General features: G+C 42.3%; 1 protein-coding gene across 6 annotated transcripts in view; it reads right to left on the reverse strand.

Annotated features, from left to right (window-relative positions):
* CLYBL (citramalyl-CoA lyase) overlaps window positions 1-14,752 on the reverse strand; it is a 249,089-nt gene that overhangs the window by 128,693 nt on the left and 105,644 nt on the right. For all 6 annotated transcript variants that reach the window (XR_002126355.1, XM_019663674.1, XM_019663673.1 and 3 more), the window contains exon 2: window positions 8,775-8,941. Coding sequence is in view for 5 of the 6 variants with exons in the window: in XM_019663674.1 (XP_019519219.1) it covers window positions 8,775-8,839 (65 nt within the window). In the remaining variant the exon portion in view is untranslated. The remainder of the gene's footprint in view (window positions 1-8,774; window positions 8,942-14,752) is intronic.

A 14,752-nucleotide genomic window follows, 5' to 3' on the forward strand; every position in this document is an offset into this window, starting at 1 on the left:
ACACACACACACACACACACACACACACACACACACACACACACACACACACACACACGGTGGCAGGACTCTGCCACATCTGGGGGACACACCTACCAAGGGGACCAGGGAGCCGCTTCCATGTTAAAGGTCAGCACAGCAGAAAATAAAGAAGTCAGATCTGTATGTCCTCTCTAATGCCCCCAGGTCTTCAGAACTTAATAGCTTCACAAGCTATATATAAATTTGGCCTTATCTGTGAATTTGTAATCAGCTCTACAATAAGGTTTCATGATTTTCTATGCACATTAATCTACATCTGAAAAGAGAGGAAAATCATAAAGGATTTTGCCATTCACTTTATTTCAATGTTAGACAAATTTTTATTCAGTATTTCACTGATTCAACAAATAGATATTGGACACCTAAGCCAGGCCTGAGGATATGCAAAGGCTCAGCCCTGGGGGAAGTTGGACTCTAGCTGCAGTGACAGGGGTCTCTAAGGCAAGAGAGCAACTGCTAACACTGGTTGGAAAACAACGGCACAGAACTCAGGGGCGGGAGGGGGATTCTGAGAAGACTTCTCAGAGGTGGTGACAACCGAGGGGCGGGAGGGGGATTCTGAGAAGACTTCTCAGAGGTGGTGACAACCAATAGGGCCTTGGAGAGGGGAGGACTAACTCCAAAAAAATTCATTGCAAATGAGTTTTTTATAAATTTTGGATGTTAACCCTTTATCTGATATATCATTGACAAATATCTTCTCCCATTCAGTAGGATGCCTCTTTGTTTTATTAATGGTTTCCTTTGCTGTGAAAACACTTTTTAGTTTGATGTAATCCCATGTGTTTATTTTTTCTCTTACTTCCCTTGCCCAAGGAGATATATCAGTAAAAGTACTGCTAAGGGTAATGTGTGCAAATTTACTTCCTATATTTTTTTCTAGGAGTTTTATGGTTTCAGATCTTACATTTAAGTCTTTAATCCATAATTAATAATGTTGTAAAAATTTTGTAGAGTATCCAATGGACACTTGTCTTATTAGGGAGACCACTTCATAGACTGTGTAGAGGCCTGACCACTGCGGTGTACACCTGAAGCTGAATAATATTGAATGTCACTATAATTTCATATATATGTAGTCACAGGATGTGGAGTACAGCATAGGGAATAGAGTCAATGGAATTGTAATAGCTACATACGATGTCAGAGAGGTAGTAGATTGGGGGGGTTATCACTTTGTAAGGGGTGTAAATGTCTGTTGTTGTTTTGTACACCTGAAACTAATTTAAAAAAAAAAAAAAAGAACAGTGAGCGCAGCAGAATGAGGAGCACAGGCGGCCCGAGCCCCCTGATTTCCTCTCAATTATCATCAGCAATTTTTCTCTCTTTGCAAATGTCATGCTCACCTCTAACTCTTATCTGTTGCTTCACGCATAGGGCGGGGGCAGAGTCCCAGGTATCTAGCTTTTTCTGATCCCATAGTCTGATTGGTGACAAAAACAGTGACACCCAACATTCTAAAATTTTCTGAACCAAAAAAAAAAAACACCTCCCTTTTTTCTCTCTGATAAGATTTATTTATGCTTTAAAAATCATACTAGAAATATATAGGAGGACTTAAGTAATCATTTTAATTTAAACAAATTGGGTCTTCCTTTAAAATCAGAATTATGTTGAAAAGTGACACAACCAGATTATATTTTGCATTCCCTGAAGCTTAAGAGAGCATTAATTAGGTAACCTCCAGTGTACAAGGGATCGTGTGTCTGTACACAGATACAAAATGTTAAAATAAAAGGCACCAGGACTCATACTAAGGCAAACAAACTCAAGCTCTCAGTGGCAGACTTTGTTCTTTTACTTTTTTTTAACATTTTTAAAATTTGCATTATCTCAGTAAATCCTTTCAACAATCCTATGAACTAGGTACTATTATTGCCTCCCTCCTCTTTTATACAGGGAAACACAGGCCTATTTTATTCTGTAACTTTAAATTTTCAAACAGGCAGCTGCTGACCATATTATGCCACGTTTCACAACTGATACCAGGTTTCTCAGGGCACTGCACAAGCCAATGCACGTTAGCTCACATCCACCTTGACCAGGAAAGCTTTACTCTTAAAAAAGAAAATCCAGAGATTTAGGCAAAGAGTGATAACAAAAATGCCTTTTCCCCTCCTTCAAAACTGTCTCTATGTGTAACAGTTTAGAACATGGCTCAGCAACCTTTTTCTGAACAAGCCAGATAAGTAAATATTTCAGACTTTATAAGCTGAGAGACAAACATGCGGATAGTAAATAGAGACTTGTACAACAAGAGAGCAGGCAAATTCCCATACATTTTGTATTGACAACATTCAAAATTAAATTAAGTACAATTTTTTGGTAATGCTGTACTACTCGTGAGAAAAATTGCATTGTGTTTTGGAGAGGGGTAGCATTTTGCTTAAACAGAGTTCAAAATTAATGAACTATCCCTATCATCAAATCACTCATCTGAAAAAAGAAATTCTTAGTTTGAGGGTTATACAAAACTTGGTGGCGGGCAGGATTTGGCCCATGGCCCGGTTTAAAACTTTTCTCTGAGGGTTTAGTCATGGACAAATCCGTATACCCTGGGGAGCCAGTTTCCCAGCCACAGGACCCAAGCACAGAGAAGGACCCTGAACACAATCATGGCAACAGGGCAAAATGGTTAGGATTCAGGTCTGCGGCTTTAAATCACAGATGAGTGTACCAGCCCTGGTTATTTTTCAGAGACATTAATAAGTAGGGAGCTTCCAGCCTCTGCTCCCCTCAGGGGGGGGGGGGGGCGAGTCCTCTCTCTCCTCTCTCTCTCTCTCCCTAACATCACTTGTTAACTTGGGAGGTTTGAAGTTGCTGCCACACCTACCAGTTTGTGCTGCACTAAAGAAAAGTCAGTTTGGTATGAATCACAAAAAGCAATGTTATATTCTCTATCTGTTATATTTCTTAAAATCTCCATTTCTGTTACTTGACTGGTTCTCCCTATCCTGCCACTAATAAATTTCTTTTTTGGTAAAGTTTTAACAGATCAGTTTTGTGTTCCTGAGTCTAACCAGCATTTCAGCCTCCTTTTAAACACAAAACCCAGAAACTCCATCTTTTGTGGGCTCCTTGCTTTGTGTGACCACAGGGAAGGGGGTGGGAGGGGAGAGGGGGGAGAGGTGAGGTGGGGGGTTATTGGCTCACAAAAGTCTAGGCAGTATTTGACTAAAAAAATGCAGACCAGGGGAGCAGAGTGGAAGAAATGAATCAGAAATCCCACAAACAGAGGAGGGTTATTTTTCTTTTAAAAGATTAAGGATTGTAGGTTTTCATGCTTACTCAGATGGAACAAGAAAAGGTTTTAGCCTCTTTGCCTCATTCACTTTGGGTCTGAACAAAATAAAAGTCGAGCACATTCAAAACATCCATTATAACTTTCTTCTTCCCTTTAAGAAGGCGAGACAACATCTGGTGAAAGACTCAAGGTTACATTCCACTCAGTAATAATCACAGGGAAGAAAAGTCGAAAGCATGCCCCAAACAGAAAGGGAGACAGGACTTGTCCAGCTCTCCCCCACCTTCCATGGACAGACATTCCAGGTGAAGCTGCTTTGCCCTCATGAAGTATATTCCAGTTCTAGCTAATCAAGCAGGACCCACGAATTCTAGTTTTTCAGAATGAATAGGGACATGTACAGCTATGTATTTATAGAAGTGTCCAAAGGAGCATGAGCTGTTTCTTTTGAGGAGAGGAACCACGTTTTCCAAATTAGTCCAACTTGTAGCTGATGGCTGAACCCCCCATTTATCTGCATCTATAACGAACTGGTGCTCCCGATGACTAATAATGCCTTCAGGAAGTAGTTAAGCACCACTATGTTGTACACTGGAGGTGCACAAGATAAAAAGCAAGGGAAATAGGCAAATGAGGACAAGGAGGAAGTTAAGGCAGTAATTTTGACAATAAAATGGGAAGTGTTTCAAGCATTCAAATTACAACAGGGGTTCAGGTCAGCCTGAGCAGCCCTCCATGTCTACAGGGACAAGTCTGTTAATTTCCCTGATGGAGCCAACTCCCTAGTAATTAAAATTTCTTAAAGGTTTTCTCTTCTCTACCCATCCCTACTGCATATTACATCATCGGGGTTACAAAATTTTAAAAATAATCTAAATCTCTGATCACAATGATAGGGCAAAACAGGAGATAATGACCGGGGTGGGGTCAGGTTGGGGAGGTGGGGGGGGGGGTAGGGATAGAGACAAAGAATTGACTTTAAGAGGCATGATTTTAGGGAGTTATGGCTTTTGGAAGCACTCTTTTCGCTGACTCTGGTGCTATACCTGGCATATAATAGATGATAATTAAATATGGAAATGCGTAAATAAATGAATGCAAAAGTCAAATATCTCAAATAAGCTTGAAATAAATTTCCCTTCCTTAATTATATGATGTTGATAATAATTATTGTAAAGCATTTTTTAAATTATAAGAGTCAGTAAATGGGCCTTCATCCCCCATCACAGCCTAACCAATTGTAAATGGTTCTGTTCTTCCCGTGGAATCATCAGTAAGTTTTATTTCGACGCTTTGAGGCATTCATCCTTTTCTTTTTAAAGCAAACTAGACAGTCATTTATTCTGCTGCTAGGCTTTTCATTTCAGTAAAGAAATTACAGTCATTTCAGGCAGCTGGTTAGCTCAGGTGGTTAGAACACAGGCTTATAACACCAAAGTTGCCAGTTCGATCCCACATGGGCCAAGGAGCTGCGCCCTCCACAACTGGATTGAAAACAATGACTTGACTTGGAGCTGATGGGTTCTGGAAAAACCACACTGTTCCCCAAAAAAGTTAAAAAAAAAAAAGAAAATTACAGTCATCTTCAGCTTTTAAGCAAACTTTGCTAGTCCAATTTTGACTATACCAATCCATATAACTTTAACATCCACATTTATTTTCCTTTATGTAGTATAACCTGCCAGTATCTGGTCTGTATTAACAAAGTACAACAAAGCCACAACCTTCCTTCCCACACCCCATCTGGGGAAGCTCGCTCCGGGGCTCCTGTGCTGCCATGTTCCCGGCCATGGTTTCCATGGCCCTTCGCCCTGAGGCCCCAGGCTGTGGCATCTGCCCCTTGCCCTCCCTGCAGAAGCATCTCAGGCTGCTTTCCTGCTCTCCGGGCCTCTGGGGTCTCTGTGTGGCCAGCCCCCTGCAGGCTGCTGCTCAGAGGCACCCCGTCCCCCAGTCTTGCCCCATCTCCACACAGGATGGAAACATCTTGCTCCTCCTCTTGGGCCTAGTATGGCGTGTCCTGAGAAGGATGAAGGGAGAGTGTTTCATGTGGTATTCCCGGGCTCTCACAAAGAAAGAGGTCAGCAAAGCAGCCAAATGCTTTCTGCCCAGACACGGCCAGTGCCGGGGCTCCCCCCAGTAAGGCCCACTCACTGGACCTGCCACCTGCCCCCGGGCCTGCCATGCTGTCCATGCACTGGCAGACTGTGGTGGGGATCGGTTGTACCACTTCTGCTCATCAGTTTCTGAAAGGCAAACCCAGATATTGAATGGATACATTCACCTAGGACCTGAGACCTTAGCTGCCCACCGAAGAGGCCAGCTTCCTGAGTGCCCACAGGTTTCCTGGCAATCCACAACTCCTGTGACAAGATCTTAGAAAGATGGGACCAAACAGCACTCCCTCCCCTGCCCCCTCTGGCCAGTGGCTGGTCTGGCAATGGCGCTAACAATATTCACACAGCACTGATTAGGGGGTGTCGGGGGTGTCGGGGGTGGTGGCACTTGGGAGACAGGACAGTCATACATGCGAAACACTCAAGTACAGGCTGAAAGCAGTCTAGGAGGCAGCGCCCCTCTGTCTCCCTTCTTTATAAAATTGATCGCCTGATGCAAGTCACAATTTGTTAATTGACAGAGAAAGAAAAAGAATCTCTTCAATGACTCTTGAGTGACTCACCAATGGGCCATTGTCCCTTTCTTTGGTCTCCTCTGGAGGAGGGGAGTGAGGATGTATCTTCTGGCCTCTCTTTCCCCAACTCCCACTATGTACTTTTCCAAAGCCCATCAGACTCTGAAGACAGCCCCAAATACACTTATGTGTCCAAAGGTACACATCTCACTGACCAGATGGAACTACGCCTCAGAGAAACAGTTATGGCCAGAGACGCCAGCCAACACTCCCTGTTGCTTTTCCTTCAGCACAACCGATACTCGGGCAGATGGCTGACAAAGGAGTCCAGTCAAAAAGGCCATTGAAGGAAGGCTTAGGAGATGACCTGTAAGTGGAGAGCCTTTTGGCTAAGATCACGTATACATTATCCCCATAGAATGCCTGAGTACCTTTGTGGGTCACCAACAATGTATAAGGCCTACCACAGCACGCAAAGTCACTCTCTTCCTCCTTTACGGCTCATGTTTCTCAAAAGTCAAGAGAAATCAGACCAGATCTTCCTTCTCAGTGCTAATTGTGTCCAGCTTAAGATGAGAAGGACCTTTCAGTGCGGTTCTTCATCCTGAGCTACAGGAAGAAGACAGTTGGATGGTCCGCGCCGTTATGCCTCCCTGGCTCTCACAGCAAGGCCCTATAGAACTTCTAGAACATGATTATGCAGAAACAAGTTTTCAGCCTTCCGAAGCAGAACAGCTGTCTTGGATATTTCAAAAAGATGGCTGCGGTTAAATTAAGTATTGAGAAGGACCCAGTTTGTACTGAATGGGTTTGGGGGAATACTCATTACAAAACATTAAAAGCACTATAATGGGATCTGTAATATTAATACCAACATTCTCTGTAAATAAAGACCTGAAGGCATTTCCCATGAGATCTGTTATGCAGTATAAAGGACACTTTTCTTCAGCTAGCACTTATTACACGTTTGCTATGGACGAGAAATTTAGGTATATTTTTCAGCCCAGATCTCTTATGTGCCTGTTTCAAGGGAAACAGCCCATTGACGAGGTGGCCTACTGTTTTGATTTTCTGGATCCTAGCTAGACCTGACCGGAAGGAGGCTTGGGGGAGGGTGAAACGTGCTCGTGGTCATTCCTTTTTCCACCTGGTTTCAGAAGATGAGGTGCCGGGAGGTCCGCTTTCCTCTGATTTCACGCGAGGACCTTCCACCCAGCCTGCCCTCTGAAACCTTTATCTGAAAAAGCCCGCAGCCCTGGAAGAAATGTGGCGGCGGCAGGCTCGACTTCGCGGAGGAAGTTAAGGCTGTGGCCTCTTTCTTCCCAGCAATCACCACGCCGATTTTGTGAAAAAAGCAACACTGGGAAGATTCCCACTGGAGCAAATAGTTTAAATATCTGCCATTATGCTTCCAGTAAGCAAGTGAGGCGTGTATTCTCGGGACCTAAAAGCCTTTGAGGTATTTTTCACAGGATTGAGGTTCTGAATACACATCCTTGCACCCTTTTTGGTGGCACAGAGAAGAACTGGCCAGGTAACTTTCCTGGCCCTCAGCGGGCATAATGGGAATCAGAATGTTAACTGTTTCTTAGGAATCAGGGAGTGGGGGAAGGGACATCCTGCTTTACCACATTCAGAGAACTTCATTCTCACACCAAGCCCTGGGCAGCTCTTCCCTTTCAGGCCAGGGAAAGGAAGTGACAGCCTGTGTCCTTTCCATGATTCCAGTCTGCCTCCATGGCTCTCTCCAGTCTCAAATCTGGAAAAATCTATCAATCACGCTACTTCTATTAACATTCCAAGAACTATGGTCAGGTCTGAGTAATCTATTCACACACATGCTTCAGAGAAAATACGATCACCCCCACAGAGAGTTAAAGCTGATTTTCAAACACTAGGATATTTCGGGGTGTCCACTATTTATAATAATCACTGCACATATGAATTAAAAACCAATGACATTGACAGTTATAACAATAGTGTTATAATATTATGAGTCTGGCAGAAAGTCGGAATTCAATAAATAACATTTGATAAGTAAACAGGTTCATCTTTGGGTCCTTAATCTGGGAACAGTACCAAAAAAGAATCAACGAGAAGTCTAATATCTTACTCATTTTAAAATAATAATTTTAAAACTCTCTTATGATTGGCTATTAAGCCTTTAGCAAAGTAGTAGTTAATTATCATGAAACATACTCTAAAATTAATTCTGACATCTTGCCTTGTTTACATAAACATATCTGATGAATAATTTCATTAAAATAAACTCAACTACCTCTTTCAACTGAAAAACAAGTGCTTCCACTAGAAAAGCTGGGATTCTATCTATCCATACCCAAAACTATCTTCTAAGTCAGGACTATTTACCTGTTGCCTCCATGCGCATGTGCAGTAGCTGAATTCATGGAGCAGAAAGCAGCAGCCCTAAAAATCAATCCAGTGTATATAGCGACTAAACCACAAACAAAAGGGTACTTGACACCACCACAATAACCCCCCCTCAACCCCCTCCCTCCGGGAGCCGTTCCAGTCCATCAGAACCCAAGTCCCACTTTTTCAATGACACCTAAATGTGTGGATACCTAATAGACCTGGCATCTGCAAAAAGGGAAACATATATCTTTCCAAAATCAGCTTATAAAATCCAAGAGGTATGTGAACTGAGTTTTTTTAACTAAGTGCTTTAAATACATCCTAACCAGTTTCTAGATCAAAACAATGAAGAGAGTTAACATTCGCCACTGGGTTTCTATAGCATAGTACTAAAATACACCTTCCTATCTCTGATGGCCGCTCAACAAAGATGGTAAGTAAACTAAAAAATAAACCAAGAGACAATAGAATCCAGTTTCCTACCTGATCCTGACCAGCCTGGGGCCAATCTCCATCTCTCCTACAGGAGCCTCGGTGATAGCACACATTGGCAGCCCTCACTTGTCCCTTTCTTGCTTTTGTTCCCTTTGAGAACCATTCCTGAAACTTCTCCAAACTGTGATTTTCTGAGTAGGCGGCAGTTCCAGTACCTTTAAAGAAGTGAACCACGGTAAATCACCATCTTACTTACTGTTACGTCTCCCCTTCTTTTCCACCAAGATTTCTTTCTGCCACCAACCTGAGAGTGGGCTCTTCCCTATGCCAAGATCTCAGATAACGGTCACATTTAAAGACCGGCCCTGCATGTCAAAGATTAGAGCGGTCTGCAGCATCCGCTCCTCTTCACCATAGCCAAGTAGGCCAGAGAAATGCTAATACTCAGCATGACGCACCGAGAACTTTAAGCCTCAGCGATGGCTAAGCAGAAAGTATCACAAATTTACTGAAATTATCTGTGGCACAAAAGAAAAGAGAAGGAATTAATCAAAGTCTCTCTCTTAATGCAATGCTTGATTGAACTACCCCAATCCCTTTTTAAATAGGATACTGGTGGCAAGTGACCCTGAGACATGCCCCAGTGAGATACACAAGGAACACTTGTTCCATTTTTTTCTTTTATGACCTCATTAAGGAGGATTTTGAAGATTGTTCCTGAATCTGAGAACAAAGTGTCTTAAGACATCTCTAGCTTTTTATATCTTTAGCCTTTTGCTGCTGGGGTGGCCTTTTGGGTCGGTGTTTATAACTAGGTACACTCGTGCTCACACCTTCCCCCAAAACAAGAATTGGGCGAGGTGATCAGGATGAAAACAGTCAGAGCTGCACCCTTCTACATGCCGAGAGGCGCTGGTTTCTTACACTGGAAAGTTTTGCCAAGACTAACTTGGGATCCATTCTTTTTCTCATCCTCCCCGAGCTGTAGCTGCCATTAATGAGAACTGGCGGCTGTTTTGCGGCTCTTATCGAGGGAGGGTACAGGCTGCCAAATCTGCTGGTGTGAAAAATACTCCACCGCCAGGAACATTTTTCTCTAAGTGTTTGTTGATTCCACGCTTCGGTTTAATACGGAAGATTATATTTTCTGATCAGAAACAAACAGATTTAAAACCAAAGACTTGAAAGGGAAACAGGGAAAAAGCACGCCAAGGACTAAGCCTAAATGTAGTATTTTTATTGACTTCTTAGAAACCAAATAACCTGGCATATTAGTGCGTGCACTCTGCGACAGACATTCAGCCCCATTGTACTACTTAGAAGAGAAGAAAAAGAAACCCTACTGTTTGAAACCCAGCGGAACATCCCCACAACAGGGCACAACTGCTCCCTCATGCATGAATGGGAAGGAGATGAAAGAAAAGATGGACTTCTGAGGTACAGCAAAAAACAAAGACAACAAAAGTACTGATCATGAGGGAATGACACAACTCATTGCAGCAAAAAGGATGAGAGAAAGGAGCTCAGACAATGGTGAGGACAGCTAAGTGACATGTAGGAGAATTGAAAAATCTACAGAAGTGTCTTTTCTCTCCACCCTTGAGGAAAAACAATTAAATGTTGGTACATCTGTCATAAAAAAAGACCACCGAAACCTGTTGCCACCATTATGTATGGTAAACTTAACTACCCAAACTGTAACTCTCTGATTAAACGTTATCACCTCTGTTTCTTACCCTTGCTGAAATGAAAAGTTTTTGTTTCTATGGCACTTTATAAGATCTGAATCTGTTGTAACAGATTATAAAGGCTGAGAGGTGCTGAAAAATGTGTGTACGCATGTATGCGGACGTGGATACAAAGGTTTAAAACGCTCTATTTAAAAGATGGGCTTTAGGAAATTTGTAATACAAACTCAGTTTTTGTTTATAAAATATTTCCTGCTTGACTCACATTATAAATATAGATACATTTGCTCTACATTTTGGGTTGGTTTTCATCTAGTTGTAGCTCCAAACATTTTGACTTTAAGTTTCTTTGCTCTCAAAGCTCATGGCCAAGAAGGTATTGTTTGTAAACACTTAATATGAATGAAGGAAGCTCATGATTTAATGCTACTTTCAGGTAAATGCAGTCATTTGTATGTGATGGGAATAATTACCTTTTGATGTTTCTGTTTTTCTTAAACAGAGGCACACCTGTCCACACTTCACTAATGTTGAGCCCTGCTAATGAAGTGTTCAGTGAGAAAGTCCCATCAACCAAATATATTAAAAAACCACCATATGAAATCCCCACTAGATGTTTATTGCTCCGGAAGTCCACCAGCCTGGGAAAGTCACACTGTTTTAAAGTCAGCTCCTGGGCATTATTCCTTGCTTGATAACGTGCAGCCCCTCACAAAACCCAAAAAGCAGTTATTGACCCTGTCAGAACGCCTGATTAATGGATAAACGCTGTAATTGATTAGCTGAGAAGTGTGAATTAAAACAGGGCACGGCATCAATAACCAGCTTCTAACAAAGGTGGTTGACGTAAAATGTAAAACAAGAGCCCACAGCTATATCTCATCAAAGGCACACTTTTCCCAAAATAGAGGAGAGAGGGAAATAAACAGGGCTAGCGTCCTGTTCACTGCGATGCTTTAATCTTTCCCCTGGTAAAGATGCTGTGTGGAGCCACCAGCAAATGGTATTGGAACTCTCTTCTCAGTCCATTTTAGTCTACCTTTGGATAGCAAGCAGTGTGAGGCAGTAAATGTTCCCATTATTCCAGGACTTAAAGAAAAAGCATGTAAAAAGTCCTATTGTCTCTTCATTTTGTTTACTGAGAACTCGCTTCATTTATGTCCTCATGGAAAACTAAATTCTGCTTGCTCCAATGCCTCTGGAGAGATAAGAGGCATTACTCACTGGAACACTGCTTCTGGATGTAAAAAAATTCATTCATTCATTCAGTCATTCAGCCAGTCATCCAGCACCTGGTATGGACCAGTTATTCTTCTGGGCTGAGAAGTACAAAGAGAATAAGGTTTATGGTAGGCTGAGTCCATACAGACTCTACTCCTGCTTAAAATACATGGAAATATTGGATTTCTTTAGATTTAAAGCAAAAAATTTTTTAAAAGATTTAATGTATAGCTGAACTTGAAAGAAAAAGGAAATGGAAAGCTTCAAGTGCTGAAACAAAGCAGGAACTCCAGGGCTGGAGCTGCTAGAGCTGATGCTGTGTTCACAGAGGGGTATCGGCCCTGGAAATAGGACTAGGAGCCTGAGTGTCAGCCCCTGCCTGGGACAGAGGACACCAGCTTGGGCTTGTGCAAGGTGAGGGAATTGGACAAAAATGGACCCCTTAAAAAGCTATCTAATCTATGAGTAGGGAACTAGAAGAACTATGCCCACCAAAGAAATAGCAAGGCAGCCTGAGGTCTGGCTTGGCCTCTGTGAAAATAAATAAAGCCTTTTGTATGAGCCATAAAATTATGAGCATGTGCTAAGAGCAAGTGCGGGCATGATACTCCCTGGATGGGTTGGAAGTCACAGATGGAGATATTAAATTGCACAACTTGAGTTCAAGAGTCTAAAACAACTGAGTCTTGGTTTGCAGAAGAAAAATGCAAAGCAGTGCTGCAAAAATGTATCCACAATCCAGGGCACATGGATTCCCAGAAGCAAAAAAAAACCCTTGGTGAAGAAGAGCTCACAATAAAAGTCCCAAACATGTGGGGAAATAAAGCACCAGGCAGGAAGGTCAACAAGGACAACATAAGGGTGAATAGGTACCTGGGAACTAGCAATAAGTGAAAACCGAAGAAGGAATCTGAAATATATATGTTTGAAGCTATTAAAGTGATACAAGAAAGGATAGTAACCACTGAAAGAATAGGACAGCACTGAAAATAAAAATTAATTTGAAAAAGAATCAAATAGCATTAAAAAAAAATATATATATATAGTCATGAAATTAATAAGTAAAACAGTAGATTAGACATGGCTGATGAAAGAATTAGTAAGACTGGCTGACTGGCGCTTTGGTTAAGAACTGGCTTGGGATGCCAGAGGGCCCCGGTTCGGATCCCACATATGAGGGCCAGTGACACTGCCCTCCACAGCTAAGATGCTGAACAACAGCTCAACCTGGAGCTGGGCTACTGTGAGTCACTGGCGACGGCGTAGGCTGCAGCACCTGTGGCAGTGGGCTGCCATGGGCTACCGTGTGTAGCCAGCAGCCAGCGTGAGCGGCCAGCAGCCGCAGTGAGCGGCCATCCAGAAGCCAGATCTGCCTCGCCTGGGAGGAGTGCAATGATGGTGCCAACTTGGGCCAGTGAAGCAACATCCTCCACAACTATACTGAAGAACAAAAGGACAGCAACTTGTCTGTTCCCCTTCCCCGATTCCCCAGCGCTGTTCCCATCTCCCAATTCCCCAATAAAATCTTTAAAAAAAGAAAAAAAAAGAAAGAATTAGTAAACTACAGGATGAATGAAATCTACAGAACATGACACAGAGAGATAGCTGTTGGAAGTCATGAAGATAGGAAACAAAAAGGGTGGAATGATACATCGCAATAAATGTCTAAGGGGGAATAGAAATAATGAGGATTCGTGACAGGGATGTTTTCAGGACTGAAAGAAATATGATTGAAGAAGTACAGTCATGAGCTAGATAAATAAACACAAATCAACACCTAACCATATAGTAATGAATCTATAGAACACCTAATTTTAAAAAGGGAGAGAAAAAAGGCTGATTACTCATGAAGAAAGAACAATTGTGTTGTGTAATATAATGTACCTAGGCAGCAAAATAAACCCCTAAATAATGAAACAATATTTTCAAAATATTGAAAAAAATTACCTTTAGCCTTGAATTCAACTAAGTTATCATTCAAAATAGGGGCAAAATGAATGCATTTTCTACACAAAGGCTGAAAGAAGTTACTACTCTCAGACCTTTACTGAGAGATGTGACCAAAGAATTATTATTTCAGAATAAAAGAGGCTGAATGCAGAATGGAACAGGATCCAAGAAACAATGATTAGCAAAGAGGGTGTAAACAGGTAAGTAAATCAAAAGGAGTCTTTACTAGAAAAAGAATACCAGCAGCAGCAATAATAATGTCTCATTTAAAACAAATAACAACAACAAAATAATAATAAAGCACTAGATTCTGATAACATACTAGACAAAGAACACGAAAGGTTGGGGGTATAGATCAGGCTAATACACTCTAGGATATTTCGTTCAGAAGGAGAATAGAAATGTATCAGTTCACTGTAGGCTTTGTTAATCAAATATGCATATTAAAATTATAAAAAAGATTCAAGATGGTGAAATAGGTAAATGCTGTGCTTTTCTCCTCCCATAAACACATTATAATTACAACTATTGGGGGCCGACCAAGTGGCTCAGTTAGTTAAGAGTGTGAGCTCTGAGCAACAGGGTCACTGGTTCAGATTCCCACATGGGCCAGCGAGCTGCGCCCGAACTGAGCTGCCACTGAGCTGCCAACAGGTGGCAGATGGCTCAGCTGGCGAGAGCATGTGCTCCTAACAACAAGGTTACTGGTATGACTACTGCATGGGATGGTGGGCTATGCCCACCCACAACTAAGATTGAACACGGTACCTTGAACTGAGCAGCCGCAAGTTGCTGACAGGCGGCGGATGGCAGCTGGACTTGGAGCTGAGCTATTACCCCCCTCCACAACTAAGATTGAAGGACAATAACATGGCTGTTCCCCTTCCCCAACACTGTTCCTCTTCCCCAATTCCCCAATAAAATCTTTTTAAAAATTACAACAATAAATTATAGGACAATCAACCTGGAGAACCATCTGAAGTCTTGCTGAACAGGTGTTCTATAACTAAGGATATAAAGAGAAAGCCAGGGGCCGGCCGAGTGGCGCGATGGTTAAGAACTCGCTTGGGATGCCAGAGGGCCCGGTTCGGATCCCACATATGAGGGCCAGTGACACTGCCCTCTACAGCTAAGATGCTGAACAACAGCTCAACCTGGAGCTGGGCT

The sequence above is a fragment of the Hipposideros armiger genome, unplaced genomic scaffold (genome assembly GCF_001890085.2).
Source record: "Hipposideros armiger isolate ML-2016 unplaced genomic scaffold, ASM189008v1 scaffold_397, whole genome shotgun sequence".
NCBI classification, from domain to species: domain Eukaryota; kingdom Metazoa; phylum Chordata; class Mammalia; order Chiroptera; family Hipposideridae; genus Hipposideros; species Hipposideros armiger.